Here is a 27,219-nt window from a genome sequence, read left to right as displayed (position 1 = left end):
GAAGGTATACAGCAAACCATTAGAAACAACAAACAAAAAAGGCAATCAAAATGCCACCAATATCCTCTCCATCCTCCCACCACAACCCACCCAAAACCATTTTCTTCAAACCCCCTGTAACACTTACGTTGCTCTCTCTGAAGTCTGTCTCTGCTGGGACACCAGGACCAAACTCCTCCTCGTATGTTTCTGGGGTCGGTTTGGTGTCGTAATCACCATAATCACCATAGTCATATGGCTTCTCAACAAATTCTTTGTTGTTGGTGTTGTCATATTCCTTCAAATCATACTCCTTAAACTCATACACATCAGTGGCAGGGTCCACAGACTCATGAGGTTCCACTGGGGCAGGGGTTTCCACAGCTACCGTAGGCTCAGGCTCCGCCCCCACCTCTTCCACGCCAGTGATGTAATCATCCACTATCTCACCATCGTAGTTCTAGGATCAGTCCAGACAAAGGGACGGGAGGTAACATGGAGGTTTGGTTAGTGAAAACAGTTTCTGTGATTCACGGGTATTATTTTAATTAAAAAGCTTAGAATGCATTAGTATTCAAGCGCTTCAGTTAACAATTCTAAAAGGATTTACTAAGATCAAGTAGGTTGCATTCCTCTTAGTTGAGCACACATCTGTGTCTAATTTGGGACAGCATCCTTAATGTTAGCATATGTGAAATACACATGTTTTTACATTATCACCACATACTGATTTCTCTGCAGAACAACAGGAGTGAGATATCTCAAACTGTTGACACATGGATGTTTGCCAAGGTTTAAACCGACGTCTTACAATTTCAATCTCACTGGAGTAAATTAGAGTAATTACTGACTCCATGGGATCAGCGTTGCATTTGCAGTCAAAAGTGCAGTCAAATGCATCATTGGGCACCAAATGCTGACAGTGTCTTGATGGATTGAAACAGTCTCATGCAAATCTGGTTTAAGATTTGTTGCACACAATTCCCAGCTTGTGGAATCAACTTGTATTGGATCTAGTGGGCTTCATTTTATAAATATAATATATTAATCAATTTAATACCCACTTCCAATTTCTCTGTACTTCTTATCGCCACTGTATTTCCTCTGTTTTATATGGAACTACATGATATATATAATATTGTATGCCGTAAACCTCAGACATAATACAAACCATAATCCATTTATATATTTCGGTAAGAATTAAAAAATATTTTCATTCCTTCATACATTCCGATATACAAGATATACGGGGACATAAAGCTGAACACAGGTTGTTTCTCTGGACTCATGAAGTTTTCCTTTGAGATGTCTGTGCTTCTCAAAGGAGAGTGACAAATACACTGTACAATAAAAAAAGATCTACTGTTTATCATGTATACACGTATTACCTTTCATTCCAGATAATACCTGGTTTTCTATGGTTTTGAATGTTAAAGGAAGGATATTCACATAAAGTCATCACACACACCTCATCATGACATGACGATATAGAAAATCTAAGACCACAATATAATATCAATATATTGCCCAGCCCTAGTACGATGGTCTTAGGATATTATCTATCCTAAGGTAACGCAGATAAAGCAGATAAAGCAGATAAAGCAAAAACACAGCAGATAGATGCATCTGTCTTTATCCAGACTCTGTTTGATGCAGGCACATTTTTTTGTGGTATTGTCATGTCACAGAGACGTTTCTACAGCGCTAATTCAGGCGAGCATTATCTACATAATCTGTGTTCAAAACTATTCCAATATCACAAACGTAAGGAGAAAAGCACATGGGCCACCTCCTGAAATCTGCAGAATGTATTGTGTCGTAATCAGTACAGTAGTCAATGTTTTAACATTACTTTTAGTTTTTTTCACATACAAAATACCACTGAGCAGAAATAAACCTGTCCTGTCTCTGAGTTACACAACAAATTAAGTGTCTTGATTATTGATTTATTGATTGGGTTACCTCTCCTTGCCCTGCAGTATCAGTGGGAGTTTCAGGTTGACTTCCATCCACTGTGGTGTAGTCGTACTCCTCTGTGTAGTCGTACCCAGCCACGTGTGTCTGAAATCACAGCAGGAACAGTATAAAAAGAAATGCATCGTACAATAAAACAAGATAAGGAGAATATGATTTGTCTTTAAACACTCGCAAAGACGTTCTGTATAGAGTAGACGTTTATAACAATGAACATAAAAAGGAAAATGAGAGACATACAGCAGGAGGAGCAGTATGTTTACAGTAGGTGTTATCATGGTAAATGCCATGGCAACTGTGTTAGTTGTTACCTCAGTCTTGGCTTTTTCAGTGGGAGGAGCATCAGTTGTTAACTCTCCTTCATTGTAGTCATACGACTCACCATAGTCATAGTTAGTGTACTGTAAGGAAAAAGGTGCAATCATGTAAACAAGGCAGCACAAGACATGTTGCACTTATTTTACATGTCATATAAGACCATGTCGTCTGAAACACTAGGTTTAGTGTCATTCATGCTCTAACAAACATGGTCAAATAATGAAAAGATCACATCCATATTAGAAAACTCAACATTTTTATATGGATGAGGACAGCAGTCCTTCATTCCCTTACACCCTACTCATGTCTGTAATTTGACAGCAATTAAGATTCCTTTTTGCTTCCAACGGGATGTCATGATGTTAATTGCCAGTAAAATGTATCTGCTTCTACTTCTGAATCCTGTAAGACAAACATTCTTATTCTTTGGGTTTCATTAATACAGAACCAAGCTCGCCTGACTCACTGTGTTTTGCTAAATGATGGGAATCACTGTTACAAAAAAAAGAGTATTAAAATTGTCTATGTGAGTGACGTAATTAGGGATGTCCCGATCCGATATCAGCCAAAAAACGCATATCGGATTATATCGGATTGCCTCTAAAATCTCCGATACAATATTATCTGTTGTATCGGAGATTTTATTGGCAATCCGATATAATCCGATATGCGTTTTTTTAACGTCATGACATTCCGCTACAGCAGCTTCCGTTTTGATCACGTGGTCTCTGCGTGTTGGACGCATGTAAATCACGTGACCACAACAACAGCGTGTGTGTGTGTGTGTGAAACATTTTTCTTTACAAAGCCGCACAGCGAGCGCGAGTTAGCCATTAGCACCACGCTAGCTCATCCTGAGGCGAACTGCTAAAACAACATTATTTCATAAACCAGCGCCACCTGTCGACTTTCAACAGCCTCCGTCTGTTAATTATACCCCAAAAACCAGCCATGCCAAGAGCTTTGTGTGTTTTAAATGTGTCCTGAAGCTCCAGACACGGAGATAAGTACGTCTGCGGGGCCGCTCCTCGGGCTCCGGGTTTACCTGCGGGACGAGTCACTCACCCCGTGTGGGTTGGGCTAATCCAAAACAGTGTAAACAAGGGGGGTGTTCTCTGAAGACACGCTGTTGTTACCTATGAAACATGGGTGCTCTGAAAACACCCCCATGAGCACTTGGTACTTTCCTCCTGATGAAATTAACCATAGACTGTATGAAATGAACATATATTCTTATGTTGAAGGTTAAAATTGATGTAACCATTGGTTAATAATTGGGTCAGTTTTTCTCATACCTACTGTTGCTGCTATTGTTCTCTGTTTAAGTAATATCACCTGATCAAGCCTATTCTAACATTCCACACAAAAACATGTAATTAAAGTATGTATGACTCCTGCTGATATCGTAGCGGATCAATATTGGTATCGGCCAATACTCAAATTTGCAATATCCAGGCTCAGAAATGTGAATTGTATTAAATTAAATCAATTCAAACTTGTTGTAGTTTGAATTGAAGAACATAGACATTGTCTTCATCGACAGTTAGCTTAGCTTATCATAAAGACAGAAACAACTAGCTTGGTTCAGTCCAAAGGTTAGATCTACCTTTATTTATGGTATGTGTCAATTGATTAATCTGAATATTAAAAGAATGTCAAATTACAGTTTAACATAGCTCAGTCAAGTTTTCAGTGTAAAGTAAGAGTCCATTTGACACCAGTTCCAATTAGGACCAAATTCCCTGAGGAATAGTGTTCAGTTGAACTAAAGCAGAAAGGGAAACATTGGCCAGTTCAACTCTGCTGGGGCTGGGGCCTGAGCAGGGCACCTAATCCACTCTAAATTGACCCCAGCCATGTCCAGTGTACTCCTAGTGCCGGTCCCAAGTCCATATAAATGGGAGGGTTGCCTCAGGAAGGCCAAACGGTGTAAAGATATCTGCCAAATCAAATATGCAGAACATCTGCTGTGGTGACCCCCAGAGAGGGAGAAGCCAAAAGAAAAACCCTAACCCTCAAACTAAAAGGGTCAAAAACAATATAAAATACTGTTTTAGCATTTAAATAAAACCAAACAAGTTAAATTTAACACTAGTCATGCATGGGCCTAATCAGAATTGGTGTTAAATTGACCGCTACAGTGTAACTTTAACAGTGCAAATATCAAACTAAGAATAGAGATATCAACCATCTAATTCTTAGGCTAATAAGCAGTTTTCTGTTATCACCCACAATATGAAACCCTTTAAATCACCAACGCCAATTGGCATTGGTGGACTGCCCACAGACCATAAAAAGTTATGTCATTTTACTACTGCACCACTTTTGCCTTCTGTCTATAAATTTTGTTTAAACGCTGTTGAAAAACAGCTTGGGCAGATTAAGTTAACAGACCAACCCCTGATATGCAACGCTCTATCAGCAGAGGAATAAATATTAGTCCCTGGATAACTACTAAGCTCATAAAAATAATACAATATCCACAGCCGGGTGCAACGCTGGCTCGGCCTCCTTTCGGGGGGGGGTCATACAATTAAGAATTCTTGGCCAGAGCAACTCCACTGACTCACAGGGGAAAAGAGAGAGAGAGAAGAGAGGGTCAGAATATGGAGAAAGGAGGATTTATAAGGATTTACGGAGCTGGAGTGCTTGGCTGAGTTGAAGGTCTTCACCACAGGCCTGAATGAAAGGCATAAATACTGGAGCTACCACTTCCTTCTCTTGCGTCACCCTGTCTTCCTCTTTTAACCCAGCTGCAGGCATGTGGCTTACTGCTACTGCTGAGCCAGCACAGGCTAAAGGTCAAGGTGCATCCTCATAGACTAAGTTCAAAGCCACTGTCTGTGCATTTATAGAGTTGTAAAGGTTTGGAGAAAAATTAAAGTCAGATAAAACACAAAGGATCTAAATTTCAGACTTCCACATTTACGGATGTTTTTTTCATCACCGAAACTTTACAGACATTTGAACATTTTCAACAGTGTTTTGTCCTTGAAGGGAGTCATTTCAATCCTTTATAAAATACCATGTTAGAATGTAAGAAAAACATTCCTGTAAAGAAATCAACAACGAATAAACCAGATTTACAATGTTCTCCAGTTCAAACTGCTCCCTACTGTCTCCTCACAATCTACAAGCTCCTTGTTTTGGCTCTGAAGAGCTAACTGATGATGAAGCAATATTTTCCAGGACATGGTACCAAATAAAGTAGGGGCTTTTTTTTTTTAACCAGGAATCTAAAGTCTACTTTTCCAGGTATTGGGATTCTAGCTGGGGAAGGAAAAGCTTAAATTTCTCTGGGAGTCTGGGCAGAGCCTGTAGAACTCGTTAGTGATATAAATCACGGGGCCACTCCAAAGTGGGCTCAGACTTCGTGGCAGGGCAAAAGGAAAAGTTTCCAGTGTGAGCTCATCAGTTATTTAGTGAAATGGTGAGGGAAAATGTCAGGCGACAGAAAAGGCTTGAACTAGCAAAATAACAAAATATATAGTTCAAAAAAGACAATGATGCTTGACTGAAGAGGCTACATGGTGCATTTAAGTTTATTTTGATATGTCAGCACGTTTCATCAGTGAAGTAGCCTAGAGAAACACACTGAAACTCTCTCTGTTAAAGCTCTTATGGCTGCAGGAATGTTTGTAAAAACATTTTTTTAAGATCATGCAAAAACTATTCTTTTACTGTTTCATGTATTTCTGGCACAGTTCATATGGGCTGGCTCAAACCAGGGAAAATTGTATCTACAGTTACTAGCAGCTGTCAAACCATTATTTATGGCACTGAAGCCTTTTCTGGACAATTTTCAAAATGGGGTTAAGAACGAAGCAAAGTTGATGAGTTTCAATGGTCTACCTCCTACTGTATACACACATCCTTACCCTGTGCAATCATTTCTTTACTTTTTGAGTCAGTGGCCTCCAAAGTACAAAAAAGAGTGTTCCTTTACTTAAACAATATTTATGTGTGAATTGTGCAAATGACCTGGACATTTGATTGGGGCAACATCTGTGTGCTGAGCATTACACGCGTTCCTAGTATCACTTTGTCTTTTTTTCCAGGATATCCAATCATTGTGATTTACTGGATTATAACCGCACCTTCTCCTTGCCCCTACTTTGAACTCCTCTCTACCCCTCCTCCCTCGCTCTGGATAACCACACATCCCTCCTTGCTCTCTACTCCTAAATGCATCCCATCCATTCCCAAATGATTTCCCCCTCCTTTGGATACATACCTCTTCCTCAGGTTCCTGAGCCTGTGGGGTGTCATGGTGGTTGGGGGTTTCACAGTCGGGGCTGTAGTGTTCACAGTAGTCATAGGCCGCCCTGGGGTCTGCCACTATCAGCAGCTGCTGGATGTCACCCTGGAGAAACAGAGAAAGAGGGCGAAAGAGGAGGAGACGTCACGAGTGTGTCAGCAAAAGCCTGGAAAATATTCATGTTTTCATTTATCCTCAGTGTTACTCAACATAAGTAACACTGAGACCTGACTGCAGCGCCTTAGAGAACAGAGAAGTCGTTAAAAACATGGACGCAGGGCAACACCAGTCAATACCAACCTCTACGCAGAGTTTAGCACACAAACAGCAGAGTATCATGTCTGCAGATAAAAATCCAACAGTGATTTAAGACTGAAGTGCTATTAGTGTTCAAAGTAGCAGTGTTTGCATGAAGACAGCCATCTTGGATTCCTAACCCAAATTGCTTTGTTTTTCTTTTTTTCTTTTTGGTTTGTAAACAAAGCAAGACATTTGAGAACATAATCATTTCAAGGTTTGGGAAACATCAATCAGGATTTTTCATTTTTTTAAGGTCTAAACAACTAATCGAGAAAATAATCGCCAGATTAATCGATTATAAAAATAACCGTTATAATATAATATAATATAATATAATATAATATGTTTGAACTCTTCACATCACCAGATTCATTTGGCCAATGAATTTAAAGTGAAATTGTCCGTGGGATGCGTAGATGACTTGTGTCTTTTCTTGGATACACAGACTTTTACTTTGAACCTTTTCCATCAAACACTCAGTTGCTGATCTTTTGTACTTGGATCTACGCCAATCGTCAGTCGATGTCGGTGCAGACGACAAACGTGACTTTTACTTATTGCACGATGCCCAAAATGACTCTGTCTGTTTTAAAATCAGAGAGCCTCAGTCACACAGTCTGTTTTGTGTTTCTTTCATGATAACAAATCCAAACCAAATGTTAATGTCCGTAAAGTACTTACACATTCCTCCTCGCATGATTACCCCAGCTTTGCAACAACATGCGGATCATGAAATCTGACAATGAAGCAACAAGGCAGATGTTACCTTGAGTTCCTGAGGCAGAAGTTTCTTGACTATCAATCATATAGTCAAAGGCTTTTTGAAATGCCCTTGTACAGTCGCCTCTATCAGCTATTACAGAGATCAAGTCCACTACAGAGCAGCAAAGTCAGTCCTCAGCTTAGGTTGTCTGTTTTTCGTGAGCTTTTGGAGAAGGAAATTATATCCCTGCTCACAACCCTTCGATCAGCCAAGGAACTTTTGTCTCCATGATTGTCTGTGGTGGAATTTCTAAACCTGGAACTATATGACACAGATGTAGTGAATGTTATTAATTTCCATCAACCATATGGGCAGCTCAGCTGAAATCCACCTGGAGTAAGTAAGTGAGAGGACAAATAAATTGAGAAAATACCCAGAAGTGCTGTGCAAAGGTGAAGGGAGGCCACGTCCAGGGTGGCCTCCAAGGAGGAAGCACATACATGCAGATTGCATTAAATTACAGGAGGCAACATCTGTACGAGTTTAAAGCGCTGGAACACATTAGATATTTACAGCCCCACATCAGATTTGCACACATTAAATGTGACCACTAAATCTCAACAGGGTATTGAACAACCCAAACAACAATAGATTTTTGTTTTACGGGAAAGTAGTCCTTGTGTGCTCAATAAATTTCAGTTCCAACTGCCGTCGCCGCTGAGGCCGTTACTTATCAGTGACTCGCACATCGTCCCTCTCACAAGGAAACTGATTTTCAAATGATGATCAGATTTTTGAGTAGAATGGTCATATTACAGAATATACAGACAAGTGGTTGAGTGGTAGAGTGAATTGTCTTTCAACTGGAAAGTTAACCCCATGTTGCTGATGGCTGCATGATAGGAAAAAAAGTCAGAGTGAATGCATATGAAGAGGTGAATGGCAAAAACCGAAGTGTAAAGCAGCTTTTGACTGCTCATCAAGACTAAAAAAGTGCTAAATAAATACAGAGCATTCATCCATGTATCCATAATAAACTGTGATCAAAATAAGCATCACATTTCAAACCGTAATCTGAATTTCATGCCTTGTCCAGAAGGGTTGCGACAAACACTTCAAAATTCATTTAAAAGCCAGCACAGAGGTGGATTCTAGAGGGGGATTCTATTCTGAATCCAAGTGTGCAGCAGGGGCTGCAAATATTTGACAACCCCCTTGAGGAAGGCAAAATGGGGGCCGACCGGATCGGAGCGTGGCCCCATTGTGAAAGTGTGGCATTCCTGCAAAAAGATCATTTGTGCTTATTGAGCTTAAACTCTAAAAAGGGGGAGAAAACCTTGCTCATGGGAGTTTACCCTGCACCTTTGCACGTCTGCTACAATGTACAAAAAACTACAATAAAAAACAGAGGTTCTGAGTAACTAATTACTTTATAATTTAGTGCAAATGGACACAAAGAGAGGAGATAAGTTAAAAAAAAGACACTGAATCAGTCAGGATCTACATCTGCTTCCTTCTTTCTGTGTCTTCCTGTGTTCATAGACAGAGACAATCAATTGTCACTCTTTCCCACCAAGTCATTTTCAGCTTTGATGATGCATTTAACTCTAAAATAAAGTGTATGAAAAGAAGAGAACTAGGAAAGCCATATATGGGCTGTTAAGGGACCACACACACACACACATCCGCCAGTCAGAGATTCAATCACTCCCCAGATTCCCAAACTGACGTCCTCTCATTGTTCATGTCTGTCTGTCTGTCTGTCTGTCTGGCTGTCTGTCTGTCCCTCTTTCCTTGACTGCATCTCTGTGCCATTATTGATGCTATTGTGTGAATTATGCTGCACATCTCCCTGGCATCTGTCGACATTCCCCCTCAGAATTCCGGCACTGATCTACAGCCATGCACTGGCTCTCTCAGAGCTGGCACATAAATCATCCGTCTGGGCTGCACTACAATCGATCCATTAGCGGGTCTATGTGTACGATGAACGTGTGTATGTGTGAATGTGTGAATGTGTGTAACTACAGCCCGACTCAACACATGTTAACCTTCATCTCAAATTGTAATAAGTATTTTGATGAAAGGCCTGAAAAAGACATCATTTCACCTAACAATGCATACTTTGTTAGGGAGGCATTGGGTTTCTTTTTAAAACATCACATAATAAGACACATTAGAAAGAGAAATAAACACACCACTGTTTCTACCCCAGGCGTTCGTTAACATTTCACATCTGATTTGAAGCTACGAGATCGAAAACAGCACACAGACAACAACTGGGCGGCGTGACCCTCAGAGAGTCACTTCAGGAGAAGAGCTGGCAGATGGATGTTGACCAAGTAATAGGTGGTATTACACAACCTCTGCACTCCTGTCCTTGGCACCGTATTGTTAGTGTGTCAAATAGCAACATGTGAATGCCACTCAGTGTGACGGAGGTCTGGGGAGAGAGATTCACCAGCACAAGGCACATGACTGACCTCCAAAATAACACACAACTTTAATTAAATGCAGAGAGCTCCTTTGGGGGCCAAATATGGAAGGGGCCACAGGGATTTTCTCAGCCAGCATATGTTAGACTCGTTTTAAAGTGGTGAAGAAAAATGCAGTCTGTGTTTGAATCTTCTGCAAAATTGAGACAAGCTTGATTTAGAATATCAACATGAAACTATACAGATGTTTTTAAGGACTTTTCACGACAGTTTGTCAATGCTTCTCAAATTTCACAAACCTATACCCGTACTGCTCCACTTTATCTATCATTCTTAGTCTATGGTTAGGGTTCTCAAACTCGCCAATGGGCCAATGAGCGTCTAGTCTGTCAGGAGAGGAAGTGAAAAAATAGGAAAAAAGTACATTTCTTTAGGAAACAAGTGCTCAATAGGGGTGAGCAATATGAGCTTAATTCTATTCTACTTAATTAAGGGGCTATGGGCCAGAACTTCTAGATATTGAAGTTCTCTGACATTGTTCTGAGTCGCAGTAACCCAAGGACGAAGTACGACTCAACACAGGGTTTAAAAAATTGCTGCATGTTCGCGCTACCATGAAAATATTTGAACGTGACAAAAGTGGACAAGCCAAACTCTTATTCAGGCGGAGCAGCAGACCATTTATCTGAACAGGAAAAACATTGCTTTCCCTTATACATGGCCAATGCATATCCTTTTCACTACACCAGAGCTTTCATGACTAATTGTGGAAAACCCAAACGTTAGCTTTCAAGTAAAAGAGCCAAAAAATCTCTTGTTTTCATTTCTTAAACATGAAGATTTACTGCTCGTCTTTGTTTGACATGCATTCTAAATTGAATATTGTTAGCTTGTCAACTGTTTAGCAATCAGCCCTTTAAATAAACACTTGAAAGCTAATGACAGGTTCAAACAGGGCCAAACGCCCTCATCACTTCCCTTCATGAGATCTGAACATGTATTTATTGTATTTATTAATTTCGCCAATATCACAGACAATAGTACTGTGTACTACTAATAGCATTAGCAACTGCAATTATAATGCAACACAATAGCTAAGAAACCCAGAGTACTCTGGGTTTGTTGATGTCCAAGTTGATGTCCAAGTTTGTCTTCGTCAGTAATTCTATACACAATATGTCGGCCTAGACAGTTTGTTTGGTCTGTGTGAAAAACTGAAAAACAATTGTTTTTATCGCATAATGCAAATTCATGGTTAGATGTTTGAAATGTTATTGTAGAAGAATTACATTGTTGTGTCTGGAAACATTCTTCACACACCTCTCAACAAAGTACAGACGGACTGCTGTTACAACACTAACAGGTATGAGATACACAGGTACAGGTGTGTGTTACTCAAAATAATCCAGGAACTTCTCTACAATTGTGTCACTCACCCATTCACACACACATGCAGGTGTGTGTTACTCAAAATAATCCAGGATTAGTCTGTTGATCTATGTAGTCTGTTCATAGATCAACAGACTACAAGCACGTCGAATTTGGTGTTTTTGCTTAAAAATGTATAAAGAAACGTTTAAAGGTCCAGTGTGTACCGTTAGAAGTAGTTTATTGGCAGAAAGTGAATGTAATGTGCATCAGAAGTTTGTATAATCCCAGAATAAAAAGTGTTTGTTTCTTACAGCCTTAAAATAAGATTTGTTTGTGTACTGTAAGCAAGGGCCTTCATATGTGGAAGCTGCCATTTTGTGTTTTGTAATTAGAAGCAGATGCTAACTACACAAACAAAGAAGATTGACATTATTTCTGGTATGTAAAGTATGGAAAGTAAGTGTAGGAGTGTCTCAGCATTAGATTGAACTAATTCTTACACAAATGAGGCCACTTAAAAAAGGCCTTACTCCTGTGTGTACATTGTCTTTTTCATCATGCACTTCTGTATTTCCTTTATTCAAATTCTCGGACCCATCTCTGCTTCAATTTGACACATAAAACGTCTAAAGAGCTTTTTCCAAACTCTGGGAGGGCAACACATGTTGAAAGAACAAATACAGATGGAATTTCAAAACTGAACAAGGACAACAATTAACCAAGAAGCAGACAAGAGGAAAAATGTATAATTCTCTCCAGATTTTCCCCAACATTTTATGAAGTGCAGCCTTTGTGGTCAGTGGAGGGATAGAGTTTCTTTTCAAGCAATGGGGGCATACGAATGTCTTGCACCCTTTGAGTATTAAAACATTTTGCTTGCCAGTAGCTAACAAAACTGTTGAACTGTTTGAACCATTTGCATCCATTTGTGTCTGCTTGCGCCTTCTTTGCTTCTCTCTCTTTCTCTCACTGTCTGCTTTTCCTCGCTCTTTTCTTTTCCCTCACAAAAGATTTAAGAAGCACCTTTAGGTCTATTACTTCCAGGCTGTGCCGAGACCAGTGAATTGTCGGTAGGGGTGTCACATTTTACTCGGAATCCACCATTATTTTGAACAGTGTGTATAAAGTTCACATTTTATATTCAAAACTCTGTGTCAAGCTGCTTTGTTTCCCGAGCAATTTCATTCATTTTTCCAGCCAAACTCTGATTTTCATGAGGAAAATACAAGAAAAGCAAAATTGCTACAGCTTCCAATGTTCCGTACAGAGCTCTGTCATTTGTCCATTAGGTATAAAGAGGCTCAGTGATGGAACAATTACATCCAAACTGTATACTTTAAAGAATTCTAAAGACAGACTACTGAATGATGTTTAGTCATCAGTGTTTTGTTTTTTGTGTGTGTGTATGTAACAATGTATGTATATGTATATGTGTATATTATAATGTCCACATTTACATCCGTACACTCAAACACCCTCATTACATTACATTTACATTATTTCAACTGCTATACGTTTCTTTTTGATTTATGATGCCTATCCTTTGAAAGATGATAATTCTGCTTGTCTGTCCAGTTTTATGAATCACCGCACTTTTGTGTTTGCTAATACGTATTTGATTACAGTTTTTGGAGATCAGTAGAGGGAAGGCTATACTGAATGCTATTACAGTAGTCTGGAGATTGTCAATAAAATAATAAAAACTGTGACGAGTATTGGGGGAGCACTGACAGCAGTGTGGGGAGGGGGTTGTTTGAATATATGCAAAAGAGTAATGAGTCATTATGGAATTGTTCAAACTGGATTTTTCTTCTTTATGAAGTGACAGCGTGGCCATACGGAGGAGGAGTGGCTAGCACTGTTGTCTTGCAGCAGGACCCGGCTTCCAAACCGAGGGCCTGCGTGGGTTTTCTCCAGGTACTCTGGTTTCCTCCCACAGTCAAAAACATGCAGAGGTTAATTGGACACTGAATGTAAGAGTAAATGGTTGTTTGTCTCTGTGTGTGTGACCTGTCCAGGGTGTACCCTGCCATTTGCCCTGTCAGCTGGGATTGGGTACAGTGATCCCCCACCCTCATGTGCAGGACAAAGTGGAAGACAATGAATAAAGTGATGGCCATAATTGCTGGTCTGATAAATACAGGACAAGGAGGTCAGGTACAGGTATGATATGGCTACAAGGCTACATTTCAATGAGAAAAGATGAAAATCACATATGTGATAAGTATCACAAATGCTCACATCCAAATATTAATAAATTACAATATTCCAATTACACAGCCATAACCAAAAAACATTTTGCGACTGATGTCAGAAGGTGAAAAGTGTCTGATACAGATGAGAAACAGCCAATTCAACCGTAAACCGTATGATTCACTGTAAGGTTTAGAGCCCATCAGAGCCCTGTTAGATCTCTCAGCCAATGACTCTCCTGCTTGAGGGACAACATTTTGGAACGACGTACTCCAGAGTAATCACAGACACGTAAACAAACTATCTTTACATCTTTCTCCTTCTGTCCTCCACTCACACACACACTTTTATATACAATACACCTGGAAACACGTGTGTCGACACATGTCAGCAAGCAAAGAATCCCACTCAATTCCCTTTCATTCTAAGGAAGAGATTTGCATAAAAAAAGATGATGATTTTTTTTACTTCAAATATCCTGTGGCTTTTATTATAAAGAAGAACAGAGAAAAAAAGAGGGAGGAAAGGCATTTTGAGGTCTGGTCACTGAGCATATCTCTTAAGCAGCTGTGCAATCTGAGCCAAGACTTTGTACACACTGATCATTTTTTCCCCGAGACTTCACTCGTGTGCTTCCAGCTTTGACACCTGCTTATGCAATCTACAGCAGAAAGCCATTTGGTCACATCTCAAAGAAGTTCTGAGAGCAGAAGCTGAACCAAACTCAGTAATTACAATGTACAGTATGTGAAGCTCTTAGTGATGCTATACAGATACTTCAGGACAGTGTCCTGGTTTAGATTTAGGTTTTGGTTAAGTTTAGTTAAGCTTTTACTGGGGTCAAGGTAAGTGTAAGAGTTTGGTCTCTGCCAGCAAACATAGCAGAATCTCACATCAACTCCCAAGGTATTTGCAAACATTAGTGTTTGCCTTCTTGATATCTTAATTGAACTTCTTTTTTAAAATATGGCACTTGACTTCACATCACAAAAACGTTTACATTTATAAACTAAAAGAACACAGCCATTTTGACTAGCTTGGCTCTCTACGGCTATGAATATGCAACTGCTAACTAGGGATGCAACATTCATGATCGAGTTATCAGATGATATTGGCTTTAAAATGTATTAACAGATATCAACAAACATGCCAAGATCACATGAGTATGTAAACATATTATGTTAATTTCACTACAGAGACCGCTGCAGTTGGATACAGGGAACAACGTTAACATAAAATACCTGATACCTTAGGATTGATCTTAAAAACTTCAAAGCACAGATGCCCCAGATTTTCAAAAAGGTTTTATCAACATAATAATACCATCAGTGAACCAAACCTTTCCAAAGCCTGTGGGATTCACTGATTACACCTACAACAGCTGTGGAAAGGATGCCAAAGCATAAACCCATCAGCAAGCTCTGAAATAAACACACTGATTTAATCTGTCTAGCAACCTTATTTTATTCAATAATTAACCAATACCATTGTAGTCAGAAAAATACTTCTTATTCTAAGCCTGAGATTATTAAACTTGAAGTGGAATAATTGAGATATGGCTGCCTTGCTGGCTGGGTCATCATTGCATTTCTCTTTTTTTTGTGATACTCTGATTAAAGCCACATTGCAATGTGCAAGAGGCCTCAGCACGTGGAGTGAAAATTAAGTCTTCTCTCAAAGTTTTGAGATGGAAAAAAAGCAAATTACTCCATAATTCGACACCATTTAGTGAAATATATGTTCAAAAACAAAGGCCTCTTTAATTGGCATTAAAAACAGAAAGGCTTAGTAAATGTATTAGACTTGTTTTATCCACTCCACTCAACTCAATTACCCTAAATACAGCCTCAGCTTTAAAACTGTGGTTTTCACTCTTACAGCCTTTTTTGTAGTAAATGTAAAAGTCCTTGGTTGTGCTCAGTGTGCTTTGACTAAAGTGAGTTTCAAATGTACACAAATTTAAAATTCACATTCGCACCTCAAATCATCAGCATTCACTAAATTAATCGTAATAGTTCTCTGATTTTTTTAGCTGCTTAAAAGTGGATATTGTGTGGTTTCTCTGCTCCATATAACAAATAAATCATTGAAACTGAATTGTTTTGGTTTGTGGAGAAAAGAAGACAAACCATTACTCGATTAATCAAAAAAAGTCGACCGATTAATCAGTTATGAAAATAATTGTTAGCTGCAGCCCAGCCCTCGTATCAATACTTTCAAATCATATTATATATATAAAGAAACCGTTAATTGTGGTTTTAAACTACTTTTAAGGTCAAACAGTCAAGAGTCTATATTTAGGCAATATCATCATTTCAACAAAAAGCAGATCACATTCAGTGGATCAGTGGAGAAATTGGCGCTCCCTAATTTCAAGTGGCTCCTCAGTGGAAAGTTATCTCTAACCTGGAGGCAAACAATTTGCAGGCTGTTCTACTTTGCAAGCATTCCACACGTAGACATCAAAGGAAGGCGATTGTCTTCATGTGCTAGTATTCAGCCCACTTTTTCCACTCTGCTCAAAGCTACCTGTGCTAAACATGGTAGCTTGGCACTTCATTTTATTATTGCCACCTCTGTGTCTGTACACCCAGCTGTGAATTCATACTCTCTACTTAGGAAAACAGTCATCTCACAAATAATAGAAGTATTCATGCACCCTAAATAGCACTCTCTTCATGTTTCATGACAATTAGGACTCAGTCTTGTATTGTCTCAGTCTTGTTAAGTCAACCCAGTGTTGAGAACAACCCACTGTGCAAGTAGCCTCACCACAGACATTGCCCATGGCTGTTGCCAATAAGTACACAAAGCCAATATTGTTGTTCTGGCCAATAAAATTCACCATTTGCTATACGCACAAGTTAAAGACACATAAATTGTAAGCCTTAAAGCATGTGGAATTAAAGTATTAGACACTCCAATTATTCACAACTTTGCTTCACAAAGAGTAAATAAGATTCAATCAAAGTGGGGTTCACAATATGCTTTCAATTAAAAACAGAATAGAGACATTGCCTGCATCTTGGGAAGCCTGAAAAAAACATAATCACTTCAATCTAGTGGTGAGTGTCTGCAATATGTTTGCAAAAAAAACAGTGTAAATGTCCTGAAGTAGTCTTTTTACCACATGTTTAAGTGTCAGAGGTTATACCGAATTTGCAAATCCTACTCATATTCGGTGGTGACAAATCCGTAGCTGCCAGTCCCTCTATGCTAACCTTGTTGAAATTCTCATTTAGTTTAGGGTGACAAGACTTAGCTTAGCTTAGCTTACCCTTAGAAACAGGAAGGAGGAAACAGCATAGCTCTACCATCTACATTTCTAAGGCGTTAACGGGAAACAGAAATGTACGTTTATGAAGCAAAGTGACACTTGTGCCGTTGTTCCAGGTAAGTAGTCAAAGTATAGCTGAGATAGTGGTCATTTTCTTAAACATGTTAAGCATCCCAAGTGGGCTAAAATGTGGTTGTCTTACCTCAAAGACCTCATCATCCAGGATTCTGGTGCCAAAGACAGTAATGCCCTCTGTGTTGATAACAGCCTGGTCACCTCTGTTGAGCGGCCTGGTCACCTTCTTCTTACAGTCCACAATGATGGTGACACTCTTCTTCTCCACACTGATAGCTACACGATGCCATCTGGGCAGCACAAGAGCAACACACTGCATGTGTTAGTCAAAATAGAGACATTATCTTTTGATAGTATGCTAATAATGTATAAAATAATATATAAAAATCTAACATCTGAATGGTGAAAAAGGAGAAGCAGGGCACCGATGGCTTAACCCCTTTCACAATTAACTGCCCTATCAAATTAAGGCTAAAAAGCCCAAAGACTATACATTAAACTGTTTTACACTATTCTCTATGTAAGAAGTAAATAAATAACACACAAAGTGTTTGCTTGGGTCATTAATATAGATTGCCCGTGTAAATCTGTATAATCATATGATGATATTTAATAAATCCCTGGTTTGTATATGGAGATTATAGATTGCTCTTTTGAAATTTCAATTGTAATTAATTGTAATACTGTGTATAAACTGGCAGCTGAACTATGCAAATTTGAGAGTGATTTTAATGATTGTAAATTGAGCCTGTTATTTCATCTGCTATTAATTAAGCCAAAGAGCCACATATGGGATAACTTTAAATTGTTTTTGTTAGCATTTGTGCAAATAATTAATGGCAACTTTTAAAAGTTGTTTGTATTTCTATCATTTGGCTCCAGATTCGGAACCATATCAGTGCACCACTCCTTATAATTTTAACGATGCACTTTGCAATTTCTTTACAATACTATTACTGTACAATTAGTTCCATATGGTATTAATGACAGAACAAAAGTGATGACAATAAATCCTAAGGGTTGTCTCAGTTTACCAGACTTGAACAGTTAAGTGTGTTCTGGGTGCTTGAGAAAATATGTAAAGCAGACTGGTTTGGTTTAGCATAAAATAAAGGCCATAAATCTTGATAAAGTACTCAAGCTGAGCCTCAAAATATGCTGCTTTGTTTTTGAGCCAATTACCAAAGCTTCACATGGAACTTGATATTTTGAATTCATCACTGGAAATTCCTTGAGTTCCTCTGGCTACACAGTGGGACTCAGAAAGGCAAAGATGCACAAAAAATATCTGCCATCTCTGAACCAGTCACTTACTTTCCATCTGCAAGGTTGATGGAGCGAAAGAAGGGGTACTCCTCTGGGGCAGGTTTGCCATTTTGGTCCTCATACAGGAAGACAGGGGCACGGCCCACCTCCACACCGAGCTGCTGGATGCCTTGCTTGTTGTACACGGACATCAGGAAGGTCTGGAGGCCAGCCTTGGGCTTAATGGTAAACATGATGGAGAAATCTTCTGGGAAATCTCCCCCTGAAGGTTAAACAAACAGCAGGCATCAAACAGTAGTTTGATACGTTGGTAAAACCCAATAGATTCAGTATGTAGTGTAAACGGTTTGGGTGAGTGCAAATTTTTGTCTGAGGTTTTACAGCGTTGCTCTGCATCTGATTCACACATGGGAACAACTCAGTGTAACCACAGTCTTTCCATTTGCATTGTGTTAAAAAGCTCTTGTGGGAAAACTGGATAAGGAGTGTTCTCTGCATTTCTAAGGATGTTGCAGATAATCGACCACCCTTCTTCATTAAAGAAATATTTTGAGAAAAAACATTCTTTTTTCTTCTGAGTTACATCTCACAAAGGATATTACTCGAACACATAGACCCACATTGACACCAGCTGATTCTTCCTGGTTCTTGGCTCTGTGCTAAGCCAATTGGCTAATTGATTTTAACTGCCTATCAGAGCATGGATACCCTGCCAGAGTCCATCCGGACCCAACGGGACCTCTGGCAAAATCCTGAAATGATTGTCGAGCAGAGGTCTGGTTAGGCCACATCAACTGACATTGTCATTTGAATTTCTTTTCGTTTGCCATAACCATAAATAAAGGCTAACAACCATCATCAGCTGACTGTTTCTGGCTCATACAAAAATACAGAGCACATGTCAGGTTCAGGTCAGGCTCTGGAAAAAAAATACAGGTCACCTGTCAGGTTGGGTTTCGTAAATATTATCTCAGGCTCAGTCGGGTTGGGACAGAAAAATGTGGCTCAAACCGCACTGTACTAAATATGTAGCACATGGCGATGAACCAATAGGTATTATTATTGGTCCGATACTGGTGAACATTACTGCATTGAATATTGGAAAAAGGAACCCAGCCACTGGGTGGCCACATCCACTGTACTCCTAGTGCTGGTCCTAAGCCTGGTTAAATGGGGACAGTTGCTTCAGGAAGGGCATCTGGCATAAAACCTCTAAAATATTGGAAAAAGAAATACCTAAATTCCAATAAGATCTTAAAAATATCCACTAATAATGTGAGCTGTGTGGACCAATAACACAACTGTGAAGACTGTGTTATTGGTATCAGTATAGGTCTATTCACCTCTGATACAAATCAATCTCCCACTCATTGCAAGAACAATGAACTGAATAATGTCAAGTTTACTAGTTCACTAAGATTCTCTCTTCAAATGTAACATCTAGACAACTGAGCCTGAAGCAGTGTTAATTAATAAAGCTGTCAGAGATCTTGATGTACTCTGAAAACAACCAACAGCAATGATGCCACTAGATTCATTTTACATCTCAAACATCTGAGCACTGGCCTGATTGCACATATCTTCTTTGATTAAGAACATTCACATACAATTCCTAAATCTATTGTGTTTTTTTCCTTTTATTCCTTGAAAGCAAGTCAAATTTGAGAAGATGAACAAATATTGCACTGGTAAACTGTATCTGTACTGCACAACTAAGTAACAAGGGGATGTTCAATCCATCCCAGCTATAAAGAAATGATCTGTAATGGGTTTTTTACAGCAATCAAAATGGCACTGGTTCTTTATATGATATTGTATGTGTTAATGAGTAGCAATGAACAAAGCAAAGAGTGTAAGAAAGTAGGAAACCTAATCAAATCATTTGTTCAGTTTCTCCAAATGGACTTCCAAATAAAATAAACATGGCTGTATATCTAACAAACAGCCAGACATCAGTTGTTGAATCAGGGAATGTGCATTCAATATGAAAGCTCTGCTGGATTTCATGACGTCATCCAACCACGCCATATCCAACGCTGCCAGCAATCAAATTTGAGGACAGACATTTTATTGACAGGGCCACTCCACAAAGCATCAAACGAAACACTCCTCTCATTGATTTGCAGAAATAAATTGTGGTTTTCCCCAAAATATCATGTAACAAAAATCTGGTGTTGCTCTACTTGAGTCATATGTTTATATGAGATTTCATATGCCATGTGCTGAGCGAAGCTCATGCACTATGGGCTCTACTCAAACACCACTGAACACATACTGTAGCAAACAATTGCTGAATGTCTGGACTGCATTTTTCAAGGCAGGTGCTTGTAGCAGAGAGCTTCAATTAAGTTATTCATTACATCATTGTTGATGAGAGATGATGAATCTTTAAGATGATTTTAGTTTTCCATCAAGTTATACCAGACAGTACATGAAAAACATCACTCATACTTTATAGGGTATAAAAAATGATGTATTTGAGCAGCAATAAAATGTGTAACGCGTGGCATGGCTTTAGGGATGACACTTTGTGGGTGAGTCACCACTTAAAATATCTGTCCCATGGATTGCTACAAAGTTTAGACAGACCAAATGGCAACCCACTGTGACATCACCGTTGGTTTGTGAACTGCATATTTGAAACCTCAAGATCTGCAGTTTGGCCATTTCGACCTTGGTTTTTTGAAACCAGATGAGACCATACTTGTTAGCCTGGCTAGCGCCAGACCGCATCTCAATCTCTTTTGCGCATGAATCTGGGGTGTAGTCATCTCCCACTTCCAAAATGCCTCTGTACACAATTGGATAGATCTACAACCAATCAGAGCAGTGATCAGGATAATGTATACAGAGTGACAGAAACATGTCAACAAATGTAGAAGTGATGGTTAATAATAGTTAGTAGTGACTTTTCTCTGGGGGAGCTGCATGGAGCAAGTCACTTAAAATGGCAGCAACAGCCGAATCTAAAGACAGCTGCTCTTCGATGGCCACCATATTGGAAGTATGCAAAAGCTGCTGCCGTCCTTGCCACATGTGTCTGCAGAGCTAGCAGTTTCGACTGGGTTCACCCAGGTTATAAAATTTGGATGAGTTTGGAGCTGGGGAAGAAATGAGGGCTGGATCTTACAGACAACCGGCCATCTGCCATGCCTGACATTCTCGGTCAATCACACCATATAGCCATAGCCTTAAGTGTATCCCACTTAATTGTCCATTTTACTAGAAATGGGATCACAATTTGTAAAATGGACATCATGTTGTATTGGAGAAGAAAATAAACTTGCAATTGAGACCATATAGCCTCAGGTAAATGTTTTGTTGTCTTAAATCAAGTGAGAAGTAGGATCATTTTTTAGACATACAGTGTATTCACAAAATACAAGTTTTAGCACTTTTTTCATTGGCGTCACTTACCAGACCTGAAAACTACATCAAGCAATATACAGTCTATGACACAGACATTGTGTTTTGTCCTTTTCCTCCTTTGTGTTCTATTCGTGATTATTCAGTTTGTCAAACAATTTTGAACAAAGTACTATAAATCTAATGGTATTCCTGTCAGATGTCTGTGTAGCTTCTCATTCAAAGTAATTGAATTATTTGCAACTGGGCGTGTAGATTACGTGATTTCAATAACTTGATTATTTGAGATATTCCTGTCAGAATCACCTGCACCTTATGTTTGGTGCTAAATAGCCAACGATAGCAAGCTAAAATGCGAAGCTGACATTCTTGTCAATGTAAGCATGTTAACATTTCACTGAGCTACTAACATGGTTGTAGTCTCTTAGCTCATTTTATAGAAAAATGATGTCAGCGTTCCTGTCTTAAATCTACATTAGCTTTTACAAAAACACACTCATTACTTTGCAAAACAATCTCCTTCCATTTCTGGACCTCTTTATTTGCTCAAATGACATTCAGATGTTGGACACGGGTGTTTATTTGAAGTTCTTTACTTCCAGGAAGTGAGAGCCAATGAAATAAAATGCTAACTATCTTGAGGGAAGTGGTCCTCAAGAAAGTATTGCACGCATCAATGTTACATTATTTTAGCATGTGTTCATATCTTTGGCATTCTTTGATAAAAACCATGACAGTGTTGGTGAAAAGTGCAGCTTTTCTGTGTTTCTGTGAAATACATTCTTTATGGTCCAGAGCCAACTGGTTCAGATTCAGAGTAAATGCTGCTAAACTGTGTTGATTTGAGCAGAGAGGAGTTACCGGGGAAGAGCTGCTTGGTTGGAGCACTGATTTGGGCCTGTTTTCCCACTCTGTAAGCGACATCAGGTTTGGATCCTCTCCGCATGGTGCAGAAGCCCGCTGTTTTCCGTACACCTTCAGGAGAGCTGCGGAAGTCTAGCACCTTCAGTACATCCACTGGATCAGCTGTGGAGGCAAAATAAAGAATTGATTGTAGTGATCAATTATACTCAATCGTAAATAAATACAATACACATATTTCTACTCATGGTTTTTCATGTTCCCTGAAAGAGTAGAACTTACTTCTATGAAGCTCAATTTAAGTGCAGCTATATAATTCAATTAAATCAGAAATCAACTGTTTAAATACATTCTCAGTCTGCTAAGGGCAGGAACTAAAGAAAAGAATGAATATACAGAACACGGGAATATAATTTATGTAACAAAATAAGGATGATGTATGAGATTATGGAGGAAAATGCCTTTTACTGCGATTTTTTACGGATGTACATGTTGTAAAAGTAGTATGCAATTTCACGGTCATTTCAACAGTTAATAGAAAGTCTAATGGGACCTGGCATTTTGATGATAAGTCAACATTTACGCTCATTAATCTCTTTTGGCTGCTCACAGAGTGTTGGCCAAATATGTCAACTCATTTATGAGCAACGTTGGCAGAGGAACCGGCAACCGGTACCAACAAATGGTACAGCATCTACGGGATGATAAAAGTCATTGCTGCTGTTCACTGGATTGTTGGAATAAAAGCACAGATAGAGGCAGCTTTATGAGCTCCCTGATATTTCATGATTTGTTCCTGTCAATGGTACTGGAACTGAGGGGTGATACTACTCCACAGACTCGTACTTTTTACTCTCAGCATCCTTCATCAACCTCATCATTGCCTGCTTTTGCTCTTAAACTCAATCTCTCCCATTCCCCTCGAGCCACATCATCAATTATAGTGTGATTACAGGGGAATTTAAGCTGTCTCACAGGGTATGTTCTAAGACCACTGAAAAACCAGGAGCGCTGACGTAAAGTGCGGCGTCATTTTTGATTTAATACACATCTGCCAGTCTGAAGTAAGAGTTAGCCTTTAATTCAAAGTCATTAGAGTGTTGTGGTAGATAGAAAAGTAAATGTACATACAGAACTGACAATGCTACATGTCTCCTGGAAAGTAGTGAATGTCGTTTTTGGATTATCGGAGGACCATGAAACTTTTTTTATGATTGATATTCATCAGACATGAATTATGTAATCTAAGTGAAAAAGTCAATTAATCGATTAATTTCTGTCTATAAAATCTTGCTTTGTCCGCAAACCACCAAATTATTCAGTTTTAATTATGTCTTTGTTATATGGAGCATAAAACCAGTAAATATTCACATATTTTACACACATAAGTACTTGTTTAAAATATTAAGAAACAAATTGATTGAAAACTAGTGGATGATTCATTCTGTAATCAATAAATCGATTATATGATAAATTGCAGCAGTTTTAAAGACCACAGTAGTATCAGTGCAGTATTGGCCCAGTGAAAAGTTTGATTTACAAACTATCCAGAAAGTGTGTCAACTAAAAAGAGAATCTTAAAAGACAACAGAGGACCAATACTATGAGTAACAATGTCACCTAGAAGTTTTAAAAACCACAAACCAAGCACATCCATGTCCAGACATCATACCACTAAAAAAAAAATCAGAAAAGAGACTTAATGTCAAATCTGAATTCATGTGTTTGATGGACAAATAAAACCGTGGGAAATATATTTGAAGGCATCAGACAGGAGCTTTCCTTGAAGTCCACACAGCAGGACATCAGGTCATCAGCCATAATACGACTCACAAACCGCATGAACAGGGAGGGAAATGTGGTCAAGAGACAAAGACCAACCAAAACAGCTTGGACTAGTCATGAGAATACTATTTAAATGATAACACTGTAGATGAATAGAGCAGCGCATACTGTTCCCATGAATGGACCAACCATAGTTTCTTTCTCGTAACCTAAACTCATTTCACCATAACCAACATTTCAATGTTCCATTTTTGGAAGTCATGTTGCACGTGGAGATATGAAGTGCTGATTGTGTGGTTCCTGTTCACTTTTAGTGACCAGAAGGGGTGGAGTGGGGGATGGGATGTGGTGGGTGGAGCGACAAGCCCACATGCGGAACCCATTATGGCCCTGGCACCACTCCCCATACCCCCCCTAACTAAACATACATGAGACTAAACCGAGAAGGCCCCATCCCTGTAGCTGCCTCTCCAATGACCAGAAAAATAACAGCATGAGCAGTTACTTGATTCAAACACATACCGAAGGTCTCCTTTTTTTATTTTAAGTATTGGGGATCTGCCGTTTTCATGATGGAAAGGAGTTTATGCTGAGTACTGGGATCAATCAAGCCAAGCAGAACATCTTCTTTTGATTTCTAATAAATTCAGTCCCACAGTAACTTTGTCATAAATGGGGAGGAGATTTATAAAAGCTTTATAACTGACATCGAGGAACGATCCATTTAACAGACCAGACTGTTGACAGAATAAACTACAAATGTGAGGGACAAAGTGCCAAGATTTAAGCCTCACACCAACTGCCTTATAAAAAGAAAATAGTCTGTGGCCCTTCTGAATATTGTCTTCAGCACAGAGCTACTGGTTCCTGAAAAAAAGAAAGAAAGCTTCGACTAAAGGTCTCTTTGTGAGTTTCAGAATGTCTTTCTGCATTACTGCATACCTCAAGGCCTCATATATTCCAGATGTGCTGAATTGGCCTGGACTGAACCACCACCACCACACAACCCCCCCCTCCAAGCGCACACCTGCCCACCCGCACCACAACCAACTCTCCCGCCCCACTCCTTTCACAGCCGCCGCTTCACAGAAGCCCTGAAAAGTGGGCAATATCCCAAAACCATTAAAGACCCCAAATGAGTAGGCAGTGCCTTCCAAAAGCCTCTCCATCTCACAGGAGTTTGCGACACAAGAAAAAGACATAAAATAAACCATATTCTAATGATAAGGATGGAAACCACAAGAGAGAGAAGGGAAGACAGTTCTCTCGTGCTGAAGGTACCGAAGCAGTTTCAGACTCTCCGCAGTCTTGTCTGGGGGGTAATTTGTCAGTCTCTCTGATTTTTAATGACATATCTCCCTGGCTGCTGTCGGTGACTGTGATATACTATCTGCCGTGTTAACAAGCTACAACTAACATGACAGAGAAGTGTGATTTCCCTCGAGGCAGAAAAACATGCACTGACACGAGAAACCTCTCATAACATCATTAAAGCAATTTAACTCGCAAACGTTCACACATTAGAATCTCGTTTTCAGCTCGATGGACTCGGTGTGTAATCCTTATCTCGTAACTCATCACACGCTCACAGTTTGTTTTAGTTCAGACTTGTGATTGATGTTTAAATCTGTGACATCCTGAGTGTCTGTGAAGCAGCATCCCGCGATGTCTCCAAGGTCTTTTTTTTGTGTCACTGCCATCTACTGAGAGTTGGCAGCACAGGCAGTAATTAAAGTACACTGCAAAGCCTGTAAATGTTTGCTAGCACATCATGCAATTATGGTGAGTTTAAATATCAGTCAGAGTGAAGAAAGATGGGCAACCAGCGAGCCATGCAACTGTGGTATTTGCTTTAATCATCTTTTCATCTTTGGGGAGCTCTCTGCCATCTGCCCTCAGCTGGGTGGTTTCTCTATATATCACATGACTTAACAGCTATAGATGATGATGATGATGATGATGTTCTTAATCAACATATATCTCTTTTGGATATTTGATTAAAGACTAATTTAAAGCTGCAGTGTGTAACATTTGGCTAGCCAATCACAGCATAGGGCAAATGTCACCAGTCACTCACAGGGCAAGCATCCATTCATTCTCACATTCACACCTACAGTCAATTTTGAGTGTCCAGTTAACCTCTGCATGTTTTTGGACTGTGGGAGGAAACTGGAGAACCAGACCGGGTCTCAAACCCATGACCTTTTCCCTGTGAGGCACCGGTGCTCGCCACCCATGTGGTTAATGTTTGTGCATAGAGACAATATTAAGTTATTTGTATGCTGTGTCCTTAATCTGAAATGGGCTTTGTCAACTGATACAATCAGACCTGACTGTGTTTGTGTGGAGACGTAGCCAGAAGCATTTACCACCACCAAACTGCTAACTACAGTAGGTGGAGAATTATCTGAAATTTCCCTCAGGTGCTTTGAGGTGTTTTCCTCCTCAGACTTTGTGCTTTACTCGAGCGATGTTGCTGTTGTGTCCATCTGTCTTGACATAAAACAAAGCACAGCTTCACCTGTGAAACACAGAGAGTCGTGTGGAGATGACAGACTTAATCTGCACTGTGTGAACTCATTTGACAATGATTTGAATGTAACAGACGTGTAATTGACTATTAAATATTAACAAATGTCCGTAAGATAGAAATGTTTGTGAAATGAATTCAGCTCTTTTTCTCAGTATAGCGGCATGTCGTCCGCGGACATTCCCGCGTTACACTCAGGAGGTGATTTGTTTGTCAAGACAGATGCAGGCAGCAGCAACATTAGGCTAATGAAGCAACATGGCCACAAAAAGGTTGGGGTATGACTGAACACAAAGACACACCCACAAAAACTACTGCTCAAAAAAACCCTGTGCATACTGTTGCTCTATGTCAGCTGAGATAGGCGCCAGCGCCCCAGTGACCTTCCCCCGTGACCTTCCCCCGTGACCTTCCCCCGTGACCTTCACGTGGAGGATAAAGCGGTAGAAGATGAGTGAGAGTGAAAAAAACCTCAGCACTCCTTCAGCCCCCACCCACCCCTGCACTGGTGCTGTATACAAACAAATG

The 27,219-nt window shown here is 39.6% G+C and overlaps 1 protein-coding gene across 2 annotated transcripts in view; it reads right to left on the bottom strand.

Annotated features, from left to right (window-relative positions):
• LOC131466762 (collagen alpha-1(XI) chain-like) overlaps positions 1-27,219 on the bottom strand; it is a 90,164-nt gene that overhangs the window by 61,376 nt on the left and 1,569 nt on the right. The window contains exons 2-8 of one of the 2 annotated variants that reach the window (XM_058640235.1): positions 22,377-22,541; positions 18,198-18,411; positions 17,011-17,173; positions 6,506-6,634; positions 2,265-2,354; positions 1,942-2,040; positions 128-439 (exon numbers count right to left, since the gene is read on the bottom strand). In XM_058640235.1, coding sequence (XP_058496218.1) covers positions 128-439; positions 1,942-2,040; positions 2,265-2,354; positions 6,506-6,634; positions 17,011-17,173; positions 18,198-18,411; positions 22,377-22,541 — 1,172 coding nt within the window. The remainder of the gene's footprint in view (positions 1-127; positions 440-1,941; positions 2,041-2,264; positions 2,355-6,505; positions 6,635-17,010; positions 17,174-18,197; positions 18,412-22,376; positions 22,542-27,219) is intronic. The other variant, XM_058640328.1, reaches the window with a different exon arrangement.

The sequence above is a fragment of the Solea solea genome, chromosome 1, assembly GCF_958295425.1.
Source record: "Solea solea chromosome 1, fSolSol10.1, whole genome shotgun sequence".
NCBI lineage: Eukaryota > Metazoa > Chordata > Actinopteri > Pleuronectiformes > Soleidae > Solea > Solea solea.
This window is presented reverse-complemented; position numbering and strand designations above follow the sequence as displayed.